The sequence below is a fragment of the Molothrus aeneus genome, chromosome 17 (assembly GCF_037042795.1).
Source record: "Molothrus aeneus isolate 106 chromosome 17, BPBGC_Maene_1.0, whole genome shotgun sequence".
In the NCBI taxonomy this organism is placed as follows: Eukaryota; Metazoa; Chordata; class Aves; order Passeriformes; family Icteridae; genus Molothrus; species Molothrus aeneus.
Window position 1 is genome coordinate 9166572 of NC_089662.1, and position 19371 is coordinate 9185942.

The 19371-nt window shown below is 47.5% G+C and overlaps 1 protein-coding gene across 1 annotated transcript in view; it reads left to right on the plus strand.

The window, feature by feature from the left end:
* The window catches only part of LOC136563941 (peroxidasin homolog), a 42094-nt gene that overhangs the window by 10491 nt on the left and 12232 nt on the right, over positions 1-19371 (plus strand). The window contains exons 3-12 of the mRNA XM_066561630.1: positions 5453-5524; positions 5761-5832; positions 8156-8227; positions 9736-9807; positions 11383-11552; positions 13615-13732; positions 15234-15403; positions 15865-16137; positions 16290-16406; positions 19052-19210. Of these exons, the coding sequence (XP_066417727.1) occupies positions 5453-5524; positions 5761-5832; positions 8156-8227; positions 9736-9807; positions 11383-11552; positions 13615-13732; positions 15234-15403; positions 15865-16137; positions 16290-16406; positions 19052-19210 (1295 nt within the window). The remainder of the gene's footprint in view (positions 1-5452; positions 5525-5760; positions 5833-8155; positions 8228-9735; positions 9808-11382; positions 11553-13614; positions 13733-15233; positions 15404-15864; positions 16138-16289; positions 16407-19051; positions 19211-19371) is intronic.

Consider the following 19371-nt stretch of genomic DNA (forward strand, 5'->3'; position numbering starts at 1 on the left):
GGTGGCAGCCACTCCTCCTTTCCCTAAACAGTGTCCTATGGCCATTGTCAGAGCTGGAGTACTGGACCAGGTGAAACACTGCTCTAAAAAAATACTTCATTTTTATATTTGGATTCTGAAAATCAACCTGATTTGCCAAGGCAACTTTTCCATTTAGATAGTACTTCTTATGCTTAGTTGTATTTCCTGGTCTGGCCAGCAGACTGGAGCACTCAGTTATTCTCACACTTGTGATAAACTCCCACGGCTGGAGAGTTTGATAACTGACTGAGAGAACATTGCACCTCACACTCCTGAAGGAAATTTCTCTCCAGGAACTTTGGTTTGTCCAATTCCCACATCAAAACTGACAAGAGCTGAAAAATTTGCTGGTGTTTCTTAGATGGTAAATTTTACCTGAGGACTTAGATAGCGTTTCAAGTGATAAAGAGAATAAATCCTTTAAAATCCCTGAGAGACTTCCTGGGAAAATTTGTCCAGAAAATTTGAAGGGAGAAGTTTGGACGATAGAATAGCTCAGGTTCCACGTGCAGAGCTCTGAGCTTGCAGCTTTCTGCCATTGAATTTAAATAAATCTTCCATAAGCAAATGAATGTTTTTAAAAGAGCTTTTCCCACTAATGGCAGAGGAAGTGCAACAGATTCTGGTGAAGCTTCTGTTCTCCATCTCCTTTAGGGCAGGGTGGCTGTTCTGTGTCCAAGTTTGACAGTTTATAAACCACCCTGAAAAGGAAACCTTTGTAGCCTGTGTTGGATGCAGGGAAATGGGTTGAGATCCTGACAGGAGAGGAGCCTGTGTGGATGTCCAGTGGAGCTGTTCAACAGCTCAGACCCTCCCTTCTGCTTTCCTCTGGTGTGGGAGATTTGATGAATCACAGAGCACTACTTTAGCACTAAAACCAGGAGCTTTGTGTGTGGAAGAGTCACAGTCACTGTTTGCTTCCAGCTGGCCACTCCTGGTGCAGCAGCACAGGTGATGAGAAGTTATCCTAAATCCTGCACCACTGGGAGCTTCCTGTGTGCAGGTGGAGAGGTTCTCTTGGGCTGAACATCTCAGAGAGTTGTAAGATTTCCTTGTCCTCTCCTACTGGCTCTGCCCTGTTCCCATCTGCGCTGATGGTGCTGGGTATTTTTAAACTCTTAATATTTCCCCTTGGTACAAAAAAAAAAAAAAAAAATAGCAGGGAGAGTGAGGCAAAACCCCTCTTGTATGGCATCCCCAGCTCCCCCAGGTCCAGGAGAGCTGTTTTGCTGCAGTTTGCCATCACTTGCTGCATGGCTGAAGCCAACATTAGCTCAGAGCAGGTGCTGTGGGAGAGAGAGGAAATGCTGTGAGCCCATGGTGAGGCACAGCCTCTCCCTGCTTCCCAGTTTTTAATCCTCTAGGTCATTTCTGGGTGGGGATGGATGATGAGAGCCCTGTGATTCCCAGGGAGTCACTGCTGCCTGAGACCCCTTTGGTTCCCTGCTGTTCAAAGGGTTGCTGCTCCCTGGGTCTCTCCAGCATCCCCCATAGAAATGTCCAAGCCAGGGACCAAAGTTTCTTTACATCCCCAGTGTGTATTTTGGTATTCCTGAGGCAAGAGCACCCTGGAGAACAGGGACTCTCTGGAGACCACATTGCTTGTGCCTCTGCCTGGCCCTTTGCCCTGTCACTGCTCACTTCATGTTTCTCTTTCTGCTCAGGTGAGAGCAAAACACTTCTGGTGAGCCCTGCAGCTCTGCTTTAGGTGCTGCTGCTGCTAAAGAGCCTCAGAGTGAACAGAGCAGCAATGTGGAGTTTCTGTCTTTTACTCTTTAGTAACTCCTGAGAGAATGTGCTCCTGCCAGCAAGGAGAGGGTGTCAGAGCCTGCTTGGATCTCAGAATAAAAGTTCCTCCCTTAAATATGGGAAATAACTATTCCAGATCATTCTGTCAACAAGGGGGAATGTGTGGTTGAACATAAAACTCAATTTTTCTCCCCCTCTAAATATACTACGTGATGATTTCTATTAATGGTGTGAGGAAAAAAATAGCTGTTTTGTCACAATGACTGCAGCATGTGGATTGTCAAATGAAAGGAGGAAAGAGAACATGGTTTGAGCCTGAATTCTGTCCTGTCACATCATTTAATACATTCTTCAAAACAGAAAGCCACTCATTTAATGGAACTTAAGCCTGTGCCTGGAAACCTAGAGAGAGGGTGGGGAAGGAGAAAGGAGAGGCAGTCACACATAAAATCTAGAGGAAACTGAATGTAAAATGTTCTCTTGGTGAATCTGGGCCAGATCTCATGGTGCTCATATATCTCAAACATCCCAGAAGAGTTTGGCAGGAATACAGCCTGTGTGATTGAGTTCTCCTACTCATGTGGAGTCCAGTTCATGGGGCACGAAGGGGAATGCCCCATCCTATTGCCAGGAAATGTGCATCTGGTACTTTTAATTAAGCCTGCTTTGCTACAGGGTGTGGTTAAGATAATGAGAGAGATAATGATCTTCCCAGATAATTATTTATTTATTATTTTATTTATTCCCAGCAGATCTGGGTCCCAGCTTTCAGCCCTCTAAGGGCAGCAGGAATTGGGGCATTTTTGCTGTGGATGGCAGCTGGGACCAACGGTCAGGCCATGCCAGGATTTGGCACACTGCTCTGCCTGGGTGAATTGCACAGACAGCTGTGCAGGAGCCATCCAAACTCTCTCCAGGAGCCAGCTGTGCTGCCTTGTCCATGGATTTCTCTGAAAGCAGCATTTTGGAATAAGTGGGCTATTATGGGCTTCATCATTATCTCACTTTCCAGTGTTTTCCAGGACTTATCCTTCCATTACAATGGGGAATCCTGAGACAGGAAGCAGAGATGGCTTCTTCCATGCACTTTTTATTCTTAAATCAGGCAATGAGCAAGTTTTTAAGTGTCAGACGATGAGATAAGAGCCCTGTGTGCTGCTTGCCATCTGAACTTCCAGGATTCATCTTATTTGGCTGGCTCGGTGATTACACTCCCTTGAACTGAACAAAATAGCCAAGACAACAAAACAGTCTGGGATAATGCTTTTAAATAGCCCCAAAACACAGCCAGACAGCATAATGGAATTTGAAATCCTAGTGGAGATCAGTCCTGGTCTGAACTCTGAGCATTAAAGATAACAATCAGCAAAGGGCTCCAGACTGTGCTGCTGCATGGGGCTGCTCAGGCTGTTGCTGTGACCCTGCTCACCTGGTCACTGCCACCTGTCCCCTGGGAGGCGAATGGCCAATGCCAGGTGTGTGCCAGGTGCTGACATCCATGGCAATGAGGTCGGTGCTGGCAGCCCACTGTGTGCTCAGCAGTGGGGCCAGGGCTCAGATAACAGAGCAGGAGCTGCCTGGTCCTGCTCTGGCCAGAGATGGAAGCTGATGGGGCAGGGAGGGAAGCAGGGCTGGTGCCTGGGTTGCCTTTGTCCTGCGGGCAAATAGACAAAAGCCCTCTCCCACACTGCCCTCAGGCATTCATTGCCAGCCCTTGGGTGTTCAGTCATCAAATAAACTTTTGGGTTGATGCTCAGGGACTGTGTTTCCACTCAGCATAGCCGGCTGTCAGAGCAGGATCGTGTGTTCCAAGGACCTGACATCATTTTTGCATCCTTAGGAGTGAGCCCGGGCTGTTTGACCTCAGCTGTGTGTGAGCCATTGCTTCCAGCTGTGCAGGAGCTTTCCAGCCTTCTCTGCCTTCACCTCTGCAGGCTGCCTGTGCCCAGCCCTGGGCTGTGCAGCCTGGCAGTGCCACCCACACCCCTGGTGTCAGGGCAGCTGATCCAGGGAGGACGGGCAAAGCCAGGGCAATGAGGTTTTCCTCAACCCCTCATTGCCTGCCTTACAAAGTTGTTTGCTCTTGGGTTTCTCACATGCTTTTTCTGACCCTCAGTGTAATTCTCCACCTGAGAAAAAGCTGGTGGAAAGCTGCATCGGCTGCCTGGAGAGAACTTGTAAAGCTGCCATCACATGTGTGTGTGTGCTTCTGACATCTATCTCTTCTGTCATCCTTGAGGTGTTTGATTTCACCTTAATCTTCTTTTCCCACAAGTTTTTTGCCATTTCTCCCCATCTCTTTGTCTTTTCTCTCCATCCTTTACCTGCACAAACTGGTTTTGGCCAGGAAAAGGCCTTGGCTTGTAATGACAGAGGCTTGGCTGCTCTTTTTTGTCCAGAAAAGCAGGGCAAAGATTGGGTTTTGCTGCAGGGAAAGTGCAGAACTGTCTTCTCACCTGCTGCCTGCTGGTAGATTGTTCCTGAGGAGCAGAGCTATGGCAAAAATCAGCTTGTAAAATGCACATCCAGTACATGTATTTAATGTGACCCAACATAGTAAGGTCTGGCTGCTTGCAGAGGGAATTGCTGTTTTTCCTACAACACCTGAAAAAGAAATCTTTGCAGCACAGACTCACAGATTCCCTCTCTGCCCACAACTCCATTTAGGAATTTTAAAAATGAGTGGTGCCTGGTGAAATCCTTGCTCTGGGCTGTTCAGCACTAAAAACCCCCCCAGCTCTGAGCTTTGCCAGACCTGAACCTCAGTGGGAGCCACGGCGAGAGACCCACGGGAGGGCAGCCACGAGGAGCAGCTCAGCTTTGTGTGTTAGGGAGCTATTTATAAGTGATTTATTGTGTTTTCTCCGTGCTGGGCTTGGCAGGGGCTGCAGCAGAGCTCTGCAGGGCTCAGCTCTGTGGTTACAGTGCTGCACAGCGTGGCTCTTGCAGAGCTGGGCTGTTTCTGGTCACTGGCACCAGGCATCAGCTGCACACACAGCCATGGCAGCTGCACACACCAGTGTCACACAGCTCTCCAGTGCCACGTGGCCCAGAGGTTTTGGATTAAAATCTGGCACAAAGCTCCTGAGATCGAGAGAGGCTGTCTGTGAGCAGCCTCAGGAGTCAAAGTTGAATTTATTTCTTTCTCATTTGTGTGTATCAGTTACAAGGTGATTAGAGCAAAGCTATTAGCATTTTGTGGCTCCTGTAACTCCACTGGGAACTGGTGTTTCAAACTGCATTTGTACTTCTAAAATCTGGCTCTGCACTCCCCTGCTCACTTGTTGAACACAACCAGGCACCTCCAACACCCACTGTGGTTGCACAAGAGTGACAGCAATGATTTAAAATCTTACTCCTCACTGCTTCTTTCTGCCTGTCTCCCATCCCCTCATCCCTTTTCTGGATGAAATTGTCACTTTGGGATGAAAACTGTGGCAAAAGGTAAGGAAAATACTTTGAACACTGCAATATTGGAAGTACTTGGCCCCTCTGGGTGAGAAACCTTCTCACTGCCTTGGCTGGTGTGAAGACCCAAACTTTGACTTGCTAACCCCATTAAATCTTTAATTCTGTGACACCTGGGCTCAGAATTTTTCAGTGGGCATCCAAGAACAGAAATGCCACAAATCTCACACGTGCTGACTTTACCAGCTGTGTTTTACTTTCTTGATTTAAACAGGCTGCTGAACAATAACCAGATAAAACAAATCATGAGAAGATCCTTTGAAGATCTGGAGAACCTGAAATACCTGTGAGTTGGTGGCTCAGTAATTTTTGACCTCTTCAAAATCTAACAACCCACTTTTAATATTTGCCAGGATGTACTGTGTGTGTTTGGAGTTGAGTGTCAGGGTATAAAACATTGCCCTTGAACCCAGGCAGCAAGTTCTGTTTTGGGTTGAGGGTCGTTGCTGTTTCCTGTGACTTTTTAGAGCACAACTGCTGATCAGTTCCCCTAATGCTGTTTCCGTTCTCTCCTTTTGAAAGCTACCTTTATAAAAATGAGATCCAGAGCATCCAGCAACATGCCTTCCACGGGCTGCATTCCCTGGAGCAGCTGTAAGTACAGATGAGCCTTGTTTGCATGCTGTGCTGCCAGGCTTGGGGAGCAGCAGGCACTTAGGGAGGGGTAAGACGAAGCTGCTGCTCTTTTCTCATCCACATTTGCCAGACTACACTGGGTTCATTTCAAAACAGCTGTTCTGGGTATTGGTTTTGATCAGTTAGTGCTGAGGTCTCTTCCTACTGGTGTTCCATGTGTTTTCTCCGGCACCCAAACCTCTGGAGCATAGGAAGAACCCAGCTGTGCCCCTGATGGCTTTTATTTCCAAGGACCTTATGAGGGTCTGCAGGAGGGCTGGGAGCAGAAGGCTCTGCTGGGTTTGTGTCTGGGCATTCCTCGAGCAGAAAGTCAGATCTGGTCCTTTACTTAAATTGAGGGTGCTGGTTTAGTTTCTCTCTCATCCAAAGCTCTGCTGGGAATGAATGGATGCAGTACAAGCTGGGAGCTGGGGCTGCCAAGTATTCCTGGGAGCTACCAGGGTGGTGGTGCTCCCATGCTGCAAAGCATCTGGAAATTGCAGTGAGGGAAGATGAAGGATCCAAACAAACACAGTCATGACCTTCCCTCGAGCCGCATGGCGCTCTGCGCTCAGTCTGGGCTGGAGGGAGCCTCGTGTGCTTTCCTGGCAGCTGGAGTCCATCACTCCAGCAGTCCCCATTTGCTCCCCTTCTGTCTAGGGCAAAGCTCTGCTGTTTTGATTTTTGACTCTCAGTGCACCGCTCTCGTGGTGAGATGGGCAGACTGAGATCTGGCTCTTCTGAAGTGCCTTCCTAAACTGGGACTGGATTTTTCTTGCTTGGGACTGGTGGAGGGAGTGTGAGCCTGGATATTTGAATTACAGATATGTGAAATGGTTTGGCTTAGGAAGGATCTTAGAGCTCATTTCATCCCACCCCCTGCCATGGGCAGGGACACCTCCACTGTCCCACGTTGCTCCCAGCCCCATCCAACCCCTTGGACACATCCAGGGATGGGGCAGCCACAGCTTCTCTGGGCACCCTCCACCCTCACAGGGGACAATTCCTTCCTAATGATTTATTCTTCCTAGATAATTCAAATACAGGATTGCTTGTATCATTGGAGAGCAGGGACCAAAGGTGAAACTGGTCTAATTCCTGAATTGTTCCCAGCTGCAGCATTTATAGGGCTGGAATGTGACCAAGGACTTTGCTGTAAAAGGAATAGGATCCAGCTTGTTCTCCAGGTTGAGAGCACAAGAGGACAGAGCATAATTGGAAGTTTCAGGCAATCCTAACAATAGGTGTGCCACCAAGCTTGTGTACACTGTGGTTCGTCAGCCAACTCAGCAAGGATGCCTGGGAGAAAATTTAGGAAGCTGGAACTGGCTCTAAGCTGAGCTTAGAGAGCTGATGCTGCCCACAGGGATATTTCAGCAGTGAGTGTTCCAGACTTGATGTCACGAATAAAAGAAAAAAAACCAAAACCAACAAACCCACAAAACCAACAAACAACCCGCTGAAAGTCCCATCTGTTTTCAATCCCAGGCAGGCTTAACTCCAGAAGAAATAGCTTTGCTCAAATCCTACCCCGTTTTCCTGTCCCCACAAGCCAGCTTTTCAGGAAAAAGTATAACCCAAGTGATGGACAGGATCAGATGCTTTCCTCAAGGTCCAGAGCAATCTCAGCAGGCATCTGAGAGTGATTAGAGCACGTCCCTGTCCTCCCCACTGTGATCCTCCAGTGCAGAATCTGAGTCACCCTCTCTGATACTGGACCATTTATCATGAATCCTTCCATTACAAATCAGGCAGCCATGTGGAGGCTTAGGCAATTATTTCTCAATGCAGTCAGCTACAATAGCAGAATGAGTATTTGTAGATCTGTGGTTAATCTGTGTCTGCTGTGAAATTTATGCCTGTGTAAAATAAAGGAGAATAGTTTAGGCAATTTGGGGGCTGTAAAAAATCCATCTAAAGATCAGGAATGTGTCAGTTGTGCTGGTGAATGTCACAGCTCATGGCAACAGGGAGGCTCAGGTATTGTGGTGAGTTGCTCTGCAGGCAGCACGTTTTTTTCTTGATGGCAAGGGGTGACCTGGGACAGGCAGGAGGTCCCCTTGGCCTCTGGACTGGCAGGTCACACTTTGGATTTTAGTGGAACTAAAAATATTAGTCTGTATTAGCAGAAAAGCCATGTTGGCTGCTGTGTTTGCATGTGGAAACTGGAGACACTAACATGGATTCTGGCTTCTCCACACCTTCCCTGAGATGAGTGGTGACCAGCTGGGGGGCACTGGTGGGTTGATCTGGAAAGATCTTCTTTCTCTTAAATTCAATCTGTGTGTGATTTCTGTCACAGGTACCTGCATTTCAACAACTTGGAAAGTCTGGAGCTGGAGACTTTTAGTGACCTGCCTAAACTTGAAAGGCTGTGAGTAAAGATGGGGAATTTATTGGGACTAGGAGGGTGAGGAGAAGGGGAAAAACCCCTTTATTTAGTGCAGCAGTTTTGCTAGCATGGAGTGTGATCTCCAAAATGCAAAAAGAAACTTCTTTAAAGAAAGAGATTTTACATAATTGCTGAGGGGGAGGGTGACTGAGGATGTGAAGGGAATTTCCCATTTTATGTTATGTTCAGGTTTCCATCTAAATAGGAGTAAATCTGCAGAAAGTCCTACAGCTGGTCAAGCCAAGTGAAATTTTACTCTGAGCATAAGGTCAGCAACGTTAGTCACTGTTGGGCAGAGTGAGCTAAAAAAGGGGGTGGAAAAGGGATAAAGTCAGAAGAAAGTCTAACAAGAAAAACACACATCCTTCTTGAAAGCAGTAAGGAAATGGAGTCTCCTGCTCCCCAGGATTGCTTCTAGCAGTAATGGAGCCACCAGTACAACAGTCCATCTGTGGTTCCCACTCCATGGAGAAACCAGCAGACTCTTCTGGGCTCTGTGGAAATGTGCCTTATATCCATACATGCCAAAGAAATAAAACTGTGGGATCCCACACCCTTAGGAAAATTCAGACCTGGATCAGTGCATAGCTGATCTCAGTCACTGTATTGGATCCAACAAAAATTCTGGATTTAAATTTTAAAGGAAGGTTTTTCAGCCTCCAAGCTGGGCAACCAGGCTGGACTCTGGTGCACACATGTGTGTGCAGACATTTGCACTCGACCTGTGCTGCTTTTGTGTTCTCTCCTGTTCCACCACCTACTAAAATTACTTAATCTCTTTTATCAACGGTCTCTCATGAGTTTTAGATGTAACCAACACAAGTAAATTCCCCCACCACTATGGGAATGGGGAGTTCATGGTCCCCTCTTGGTCCCCATTAAGTTTGTGTATTTTAGTGCAATCAGGGTTTCCCCCTAACAACTGGAGAGTTTTATGTGTGTGCTAAGATTTTGGAAGTGAGAATTTACCTCAGTTTTGTTCAGAGACAAGCCCAGTTTAGGTGGCTGTTGTCTGAGTTAGATTTGCTCATGGATTTGGGCTAATAACTACATGGAGTCCAATGCAGGAGTTGTCTAACACCAATGGCTGCCCTTGTGGAATTGTCACATCATCTGCACAGGGCAAGGAAAAGATCCCTTCTAAACTGGAGCTGACCCGGGCCCAGAAAACAGAGGGTGGGTCCAGTCTGAGGGGATTTTGTGCCCTTTCTCCTCCCTGTGCAGAGAAACTGGAAGGATCCAGTTCCAACCTGTTCCATCCCATCCTGAGTCACGGTTTCCAGCCCACGCCCGCTCTCGCCTTTGGCATGTTACGTCACACCCACCAAGGGATGAAATCCCTCCAGCTCATGGAAACAAACATGAATTCAAACACTGAGCTCCGTTTGGATGAGTGGCCTTTGCATTGAATCCGAGTTGTGACCTGGGGTGTTATCATCCTCACAGTGCAAATACTGAATAATGTTCTGGCATGGCTTCTCCCACTGCAGATTCTTGCACAACAACAAGATTTCCAGGATTCATCCAGGGACATTCTCTCAACTGGAATCCCTCAAACGGCTGTAAGTAAAAAATATTGCCTGCAAAGAGATTGTTTGTCTTCAATCAGATGGGCAGGACCTGAGGAAGAATGTGCCTGGTTGGCAAAGCTTTTAGTTGTTGCACTTCTAAGGCCACTGCTTAGTTTATAAAACAGTTTTGATTGGACCTGAAAGCTTATTTAAGCAGTTAGAAGTTTCTTTATGCTAGTGTCTAATTATAATCAGCTTACAGCTTAATAATGCCGCAGGAATGAACGTTCCTGGAAAGTCTTCACTTCACTTCAAGAGTTTGAACCCATAAAACATCCTTGAAAAATGTAGAAAGTCCAGGTCATGGATATGACCTTGAACATGTCTGTAGATCAGTATCTAACATGGTTAGAAAAATCATAGTCATAAAAGAAAAGGCTTGTTTTCTAGATTGAAATTAGTCAGAGGAGTGCCAAGGGGCATGATTCCCATTCCATGCAGGAATTCCCCAGAGTGCCATTCCCACATAACCTGTCTGTCTCTTCAGCTTACTTCTTTCTTGCTTTGGTTTTATGATCTCTGGAAATAAGTTCTATGATGTGTTTGGGAGGAAAAAAATTCAAAAGGTAAAGAATTTTGGTGTTCTGCCATGATTTTCAAGTACAATAAAGTAATGTATTTCTCACTGCTGCCCTCAGTGATTTCTGCAAGCAGGTAAAATGTTTCACTTCTCTTTAACAGGGAATATCTTGTGAAATGCTGTCTGTAGTGCCAGAGAAAAAGATGGGATGTCTATAAAATACTCAGTCATGGCCCTGTGTGAAATCTCACATTCTCAAATATGTGACCCTGAAAGTGTTAGATTTTTCTTCCTTTTTTTGTTTGTTTGTTTGTTTAGGGTTTTTTTGTATTTTGTTTTTGGATGGCTGTCCTGGTTTTGAAAACCATGACAATGGCTCAGACCCATCAACTGTAAAACTGTCAGTGGGGAAGGAGGAACAAACTAATCCCCCTGTAGTCCTCATTTATCCTCACGGATAGCACTGCTTGTAGGAATGAGGTCAGTGCAGGGAAGAGGCTGGGGGCACTGGGAGGTCACTGGAGCTCCATTTGCTCTGGTTCAGGCTTGTGTTGCAGTAATAAAAGTTCTTCCAGTTGTGCAGAAATGCTGCAACCCCTCACAGCTGGTTTCAGGAAGGGTCTGATCCCATCCACACATAAATAAATGGTGGTGGTGGGGAGGTGGTGTTGGAGATAAAAGAGAAAAGCTGTAACAGAGGCAGTTAGGCAGTTCTTACAGAATTCAGTAAAGGTTGAAATGTCCATCCCAGGGTAAAACCCCAACATTTCAGTGTCTCAAGTAGTCCAAAACTGCATAATCCGGTTTAACTAAATAATTTCTATTTGAAACTGGAATAGTTTCTAGTAGTTTTCTAATTAAATCTTTCTAATTGGTCAAGCATCCTAGCTTACCATTGTGGCAATGAAATATCTCGAATTTTCACTTGGGATATAACCAAATACAGGGCAAACCACCCAGGTGACCCTGGAGAGGCTGTGTCCCCTGGAGAAGGAGGCAGCCCAGCAGCCGCAGCCTGGGCTCTCAGACGCCTTTTGCTGTTGCAGGAGGCTGGACTCCAACTCTCTGGTGTGTGACTGTGAGCTGCTGTGGCTGGCAGAGCTGCTGAAGCAGCACGCAGAGCAGGGCAGCATCCAGAGCGCCGCCACCTGCGAGGCTCCGCGGGGCCTGCACGGCCGCTCCATCGCCACCCTGACCGCCCAGGAGCTCAACTGTGGTGAGCCAGCTCACACCCTCCACTGTGATCCCTGCAGCTGCCCTGTGGGCTGGAAATTGCTCCCTCCTGCCCTTTTCCTCCCTCTTCCCTCTGCTGGCATCCTGGTTTCTCCCTCCTTCACTGCTGGAATGGGAAAATCCCAGTGGGGCTGCAGGAGGAAGCTGATATTGCCAGGGGTGTTGGAGGCAGCTCTGTTTTGGCTGGTGGGTGTTGTCTTGGCTTTTTGCACAGAGTAGGGCTGGTAAAGGATCTGCTGCCCAGTGGCTAAACCAGGAAATACCCCACATTAGGCTGAACAGAAGGGGAACACTGGGAGAGCTGCAGTGGCAGGGAGCACAACTGGAAACCTGAGGGAGAGCATTGTAGATATGGAGCTGAATGCTGTGTTTGACTGTGGTGTAACTGATGGATTTTGTTAGGCTGTTATTCTTTAAACTTAGAGTTTTAAAGTGTGTTTTTTTCTGAAAAAATCTTAAAATTAGTTATTTCATATAGAAAAAGACAAAACTCTGATTTTTAAGTGGAGGTAAGACAAAACTCTGATTTTTAAGTGGAGGTTGGCACAAACATTGGCTGTAGTTCCGTGGTGCTTTGCTGCTGGTAGAGTCAGTTTGAGAAATTCCCACCCACGTGGGCTGGCTGTTAGCATCCCCCCTGGATATGCCAGTCCAGCTGTGCACGGCCCTGCTGTGAGCCAAATGTGTGAGCTCAGCTGGATTTTGAAGAGCTCTCCATTGAATTCAGCTTTTCTCTTATGATTTCATTATTTTAAAAAAATAAAAATTTACCATTTCGCAGATTAATTTAGGGCACAGCCATGCAAAGAGTTGAGTTGGCACAAACAGGCCCATGACCTCAAGGGAGGGGGGATAGGAAGGGCCTAGGCAAAGCAGCTGGGGACACATGGAGTGGCTGTGCCACACAGCACGCTGTCCCCAGCACACTCCCCGTGCCACAGTACAGCTGTTAGTGCAAATTTGTTCTGGTTTAGGCATGGAAACACAGTGGGGTGTCTGTCAAATTACCAGAGCACCTGGTGGGAAGATTTTGCTGGCATTTGGCTTTCACCCTGGTGGTGTGCCAGCTGGGAAGACAAATGATACAGAGCTCAGCACAGAGCTCTACCCATGCAGGTGGCTGATATTTGAGTCAGTCTGAAAGCTGCTGGTACCATTAACCCATGGCTTTGAGCAGCTGTGAGCCACAGGGGCAAATCTGCCCTGGGTCAGTGTTTTGTACTGTGGGGCTGTGCTGGGTTTGGGCTGTGCTGGGTTTGGGCTGTGCTGGGTTTGCCTTTGGGGATTTTTTCTGAGCCATTAATTTGTGGTCTGAGGAGTGAGGACACTGACATTCCCTTGGAGTAGGTGACAAGTTCTCAGTTTTAGGGATAATCCAGCTGGTTTTACTGGATCACTGATGAGCATGCAGATTGTGAAATGGGTAAGCTTTTTGAATCAAGCTCAAGCACTCCAGGACTTGTCCATAAATTCCTCCCTGTTTTAGCACATCCTTTCAATGTTTATCTTGCTTGGTGCTTGAGTACATTCAGAGTGAAGAACACAGTGAAAGGCTTGGCTGGACAGGGACAGGATGATGAATTAGGGCCATAATGAATGAAATCCTGTTGGGAAGGAAGTGGTGTGGCTTGCAGGGAGCTGGCTCTGTGCTCAGGTGGAGCAGAAAGCTCCAGGCTGCCAAGGGCAGAGAAACAACCCAAGTGAGGATGCTACTGACTTCTTTGCTTCTTTGGGGGAGAGAGGGACCAGCTCTGTAATGATCCCCTGTACAGTCAGGACTGTGGGAACTCATCCACTGCCCAGCTACTGGGAATAGGAGCAGCAGTAATTCCCCAGGGCCTTTACAGGTGAATGATGCTATTCCTTCATGATTTTTGCAGGTGTTAGTGAGTTTTGAGGTGGCTCTGAGTGGATGCTGCTGTGCCTGGGGCTGTACCTGTTTCTTGGGGCATTGCAGGATGGCTGTTGTGTGCCCCACCACACCCTAGCTGGGCTGAATTTTTGTGCTGCTTTGGACTGGGTTTTGTTCAAATGGTGTTTTGCAGAGAGGCCTCGAATAACCTCAGAGCCCCAGGACGTGGATGTGCTCCTGGGAAACACAGTTTATTTCACCTGCAGGGCAGAAGGAAACCCAAAGCCTGCCATCATCTGGCTGCACAACAAGTAAGTCACATGCAAGGAGCCCTGGGGTGGCAAAGGTTTTCAAGCACTGAGCTCTTCAGTGCCTGCCTGTAATTACAAAAGTTGTTTCACACAACGTTAAAAAAAAAAAAGTATAAAGAAATGGTTATTTCATGGGTTATATTTACCTTCCTTTTAACAGCATTCTCTGGTGACCATGTAATCCAAGTGGTGTTTTCATCTGCATTTGAAATATTTCATCTGTGTTTGTAATGGATTCCAAGAGCTTATAACTTTCCTATAAACACACTCTGCAGGCTAAAAGCAGTTGTCTTTTGATCAGGAAAAAAATAAAATTAGAGTTTCATGTTGCTCTCAGCCACCATGCTTGCCATTTGTTAAGTGCTGAAATGCTTCTCACTAAAGGCTGATCGTGCTAGGTATGAGGTTTCTTTCCAAAAGGAAAAATTGCTGTGCTCCACTGAAGGACAGAATTTGCAAATTCGTGTATAGGTTATGTGCTAGATGCCAGAGTGTTCTGGGAAATGCTGCACAATAAAATATTCTGTGCCCACTGTGGAAGTGAAGCTGCCTTGCTGCTTTATGAGCTTCTTGGCTGGTGAAGCCTGAGCAGGGCTTGGTTATTAATAAAAAATGATCAATGTGTGCTTCTTCAGCAAACCCCCCACCAGGCAGAGTTTCAGCCCAGAGCAAAAGTTTATGGCTGAGTTAAGTCCCTCTGGAAGGAAGGTTTTGTTAGGGAAATGCTGGCAGGCTCCCAAAGACAGCATTGTAAGAAGGATAATGATAATAAATGCTCAACAAACGAGATATGGCTGGAGAGAGGAGACACCAGGGGAATTAAATAAATGCCCAGCAAGCAGATTAGATTGCATAGTGGGTTCAGCCTTTGTCCTAGGGGGAGAGAGGTCCCTTCTTCCCTTTCCATCATCTGCAACCATCCAAGATTCCTTTGTGCTGGGACAAATGGGATGCAGCACTGGGACCTTCTGCCACGGGCTGGGATCCAGGAGCCACAGGTCACTGCAGAGAAAAGGAAGATGTTTCACAGCTCTCGGGCTGGGTTGGAGTCCAAGCTGTGTTGGGGTCCCATGGTGACTTCTCAGAGCTTTTTGCTCCTCTCAGGCCTTTGAGTCTGGAGTTTGAATAGCAATGGCTGCACACAAGAACAATATTAATTAATTGTTAAATTTGCACTTAGTGAGTAAGAGGAACAGGCATTCCGGGCCAGGACGCCCTGACAGTGGCAGTGACACGGGAACAGAGTGCTCTCCTGATGGGCTGTAAATGTCCTGTGCAATCAGTGGGGAGAGAAAAAACAACTCACCCAGGGAGCAAATCAGAGTTGGAGCTGCACTTCAGTGCTGTGAGTCAGAACTCTTGCTGGAAATTTCATGAAGTCTCAGAATAGCTCCAGAAACACCAACTTACTGCAATGCAAAGCCCCCAAATCCCCCCGGGGTGGGGGGACCACCAGTCTTTATTCCTTTCAGATTTCGCCCGTTTGTGGCTGTTTTTTCAGTAATAAGATTGACATGAAAGATGACAACCGCCTGAACCTGTTGCAAGATGGTACCTTGATGATCCAGAACACCAAGGAGTCGGACAAAGGCGTCTACCAGTGCATGGCCAAGAACATTGCTGGGGAGGTCAAGACACAGGAGGTCGTGCTGCGCTATTTTGGCACTCCGTGTAATTGAGCTTTGTGCACCCCTTTACAGCCTGGGGGGCTGGAGATGGGAATGGAGCTAAATCAGAGTCAGTCCCAGCTTTGTGTACGTCAAGGTGTTGTTGGTGTTCTGGGGGAGAGAGGAGGCAGGCAAGTGAGGCCTGAGCTTCAGGGGTTCCCACTGGAGCGGGAAAAGGGGAACTGAGGGATTGAAGGTAATTGGGACTGGGGAGGGAGTTTGAAGTCTGGGATGAATTCTGAATTCTTCCCCAGGGTGAAGGGAACATGGGTGTGGGGATGCTCCAGGACTGGGTGAGTGGGTGTGAGGAGGTGTAGGAAGATGGTGGGGCATTGCTCACAGTGAAGGTTTGGATGTCAGGGTAGAACCAGGGTGGGTTGCTGGGTTGCAGTGAAGTCCAAGCAACTTCTGCCCATCAGTGAGCAGGCAGCAGAGCTGGCTCCTAAAGCTCTCCTTTCCTTCCAGCCAAGCCCACTTTTGTGATCCAGCCACAGAACACTGAAGTGCTGGTTGGGGAAAGTGTCACCCTGGAGTGTGGGGTCTCTGGGCACCCCCAGCCCCGCATCAGCTGGACCCTTGGCACGGGCTCTCCTGTGCCACAGGATTCCCGTTTCACCATCACCAGCTCTGGAGGACTCTTCATCCAGAACGTCACCTTCTCGGAGCAGGGGCAGTACAACTGCAATGCCAGCAACTCTGAGGGATCCATCCAGGCCACAGCAAGGATCATAGTGCAAGGTCAGGGCTCCCAGGCTGATCCTGGGAGGGTTCTGGGACATTTCTGGGATGCAGTGTTTGGTCAGTGGGGAGTGTTTGAGTCTTGTGGCTGGTTCTGCTCCCATGAACTCCCTGAGTGTTTCCTGCTGCTCAGTCATTGCTTTCCCTTCCAGATTCTCCCAGGTTTCTCGTCATTCCCACGGATCAGACAGTAACTGAGGGACAAAGTGTGGATTTCCCCTGCTCTGCTGAGGGTCACCCTCCCCCAGTGATTACCTGGACAAGGGCAGGTACTGCCTCACTTGACTTGTGGCTTCTCTCTCCCATGCCATCATCCACAGGGTGTGGGTGGGAACAGCTGAGCTGCTGGTCCAGGGTGGTGGCTTGCAGTGTTGGCACAGGACAAATTGTGACCAGCACAGACCCAGTCCCACAAGGAGGTGTGTTGCAGATCACCAAGGATGGTGTTAAGCACTGAGGAAGGAGCATCTTGGGTCTCTGTCACTAGGAAGGAGTGTGATGGTTTTCATCAGCATGAAACCCATGGAAAGCATTACACTTCTTCCTGCAGTGGCTTCCCACCTCCTCTGAAAAGGCACGATCTGGACACTCCAAATCAGTGGATATCAATCACAGAATTGTTTGAGTGGGAAAAGACCTCTAAGATCATGAATTCCAGCCTTTAACCCAACACTGCCACGTTCACCACTAAACCACGTCCCTAAATGCCAAATCTAATGCCAAATCTACACTCTTTTTTTTAACACTTCTGGGGATGATGATTCCACCCCTTCCTTTTGCAGTACCACCATGTGCCAGCTCTGTGTCATTGTCCCTGATTTGCTGCCCCTGTGGTGCACGTTGCAGAAGGGCACCATTCACTGGCACACCTCAGAGTTTTCTCATAGCTTAGGAAAAAAGATTTTGGGACAACAGGTGGTGGTGAACTTTTAAAGTCTCAAATAATTGTTAATGCTGGCTCCACTAAACTGATCTCATCCAACACTTTCTGGGACAGAAGCCAATAATGCTTGGCCCAGAGGTCCTCCAACTTTTCCTTATGCTTCACAAGCCATAATTAATGGTTTAGGGCTGTGGAGATTTTGTGGGTATTGTGTTCCAGCTTCCACAGCAATGGCCCTGATGCAGAGTTAAGAAGGACCAGCTGAAATTCTGCTCTGCCAGCATGTTCTCCATCTCCTTTAACCTGTTTTCTTCCACTTCCCAGAAAATATATCTTAGGCACATGGAAAGGAGCACAGTGACAAGAAGTGAGGTTCATAACTGCTTTGTAACCAGGTCTGTACTCAGCACTCCATAAATAAAAAAAACCCAATGAAGCTTTACAGTGCTTTCACATGCTGAAAGCAAGGCAAGAGGAAGGGAGCAATGAGATGCGCATTGTTCATCTCAAAGCCACTTTTGAGAGCATATTGGGATAAATAAGTAGAGGATGAATAAATGGAGGAAAATGGAGTATATAAAAAAAAAAGTTGCTAGCCTGACAAATTTTGATAATTTTATTTGGGTTTGTCAAAGCTGTTTAGTTTTTAGCTTTTCTCCTGAAATACAGAAAATATTGAAACAACTGTTTCCAGACCAAAAAATCAGACCAAAAAATTTAGAAAGACAATGCCAAATGTTCCCATTTATTTGATGAAACAGAGAGTTTGGATAATTGAAGAGTGATTTGCTATCCATCAAGCGTCAAAAAAATCTGCAGGTTGCTCTAAGAAAATACTTAGGAGGAAAGAAAAAGGGTTCCAGCTCTTCCCAGCTGATCAGACAAGACAATTCAGTGTGTAAAGGTGATATTTCAGGGCAATTGATGCTGGGAAGGAAATAAAATATGTGACTATCACACAGACCCCTACAGTGATGGTTATGCCTTCAAAATCTAAAAACAACACAAAACACTTTTGTGACAATATTAATATAGGAAGTAATATAAAAGCAGGTCTTTAACTGGAGGCATCCAGGTGCAAATATGGCAAATTGCATGCTGAGAAGTTCTGAAAATGCACACGTGCCAAAGCACATGTGACATAGGGCAAGTACAGTTTTATAACTTCAGCAAATTCTCATCATTGACAAGAATCTCCAGTTGGAAACACAGGTAATGAAGTCATTCCCCCTCTTGGTTCAACCCCTTCTGAAACTCTTTGCTAGTTGTTCATGTCTAATACACAAGGAAGTGTCTTGGGAAGGTGTCTTGTCCTTGATTCCCCTAAGAAGCAAGATCAGAACCGGCCCTCAGGAATTTGTTTGTCTGACAGGAAAAGCGCTAGCGTTAGGAAACTTTATAACAATCCAACAAGAGCCTCCAGAGCCACGGATAGATATGAAGAACACACCAAAGCAAAACTCATTTTGGCATTGAAGGGATGAGGGAATTAACGAGCTGCTTGATCCTCCAGGCGGGCCCTTGCCAAGCGACCGGCGGCACAGCGTGCTGGCCACGGGCACGCTGCGCGTGGAGCGGGTGGCCCTGCACGGCCACGGGCAGTACGAGTGCCACGCCATCAGCGCCATCGGCGGCACAAGCATCCCCGTGCAGCAATGAAGTTATTCCCCCTCTTGGTTCAACCCTTTGTGAAGCCTCCGTCCCTGCTAGTTGTTCATGTCTTATGCACGAGGTGTCTTGGGAAAGGTGTCTTGGGAAAGGTGTCTTGGGAAAGTGTCTTGGGAAAGTGTCTTGGGAAAGTGTCTTGGGAAGGTGTCTTGGGAAAGTGTCTTGTCCTTGATTCCCATAAGAAGCAAGATCAGAACCAGCCGTCAGGAATTTGTCTGACAGGAAAAGCGTTGGCGTTAGGAAACTTTATAACTATCCAACAACCGCTTCCAGAGCCATGGATAGCTACAAAGAGCACACCAAAGCAAAAATTGTCCTGGCATCAGTGGGATGAGGGAATTAACGAGCTGCTTGATCCTCCAGGCGGGCCCTTGCCGAGCGACCGGCGGCACAGCGTGCTGGCCACGGGCACGCTGCGCGTGGGGCGGGTGGCTCTGCACGACCACGGGCAGTACGAGTGCCACGCCATCAGCGCCATCGGCGGCACGAGCGTCCCCGTGCAGCTCTCCGTGACCCCGCGAGGTGAGCTGGGCTGGCAGAGCTGGGACATTGCTTTTGTGGTAAATTGTTGGAACCCTGGATGCTGAGAATGTTAAGCTTTCAGTGCTGAAAGGCGCAGACCCGCAAGAGAAGACCGCATTTGACTTACTGTCGCTGTGATATTTTATGAAAAATCCCTTCGC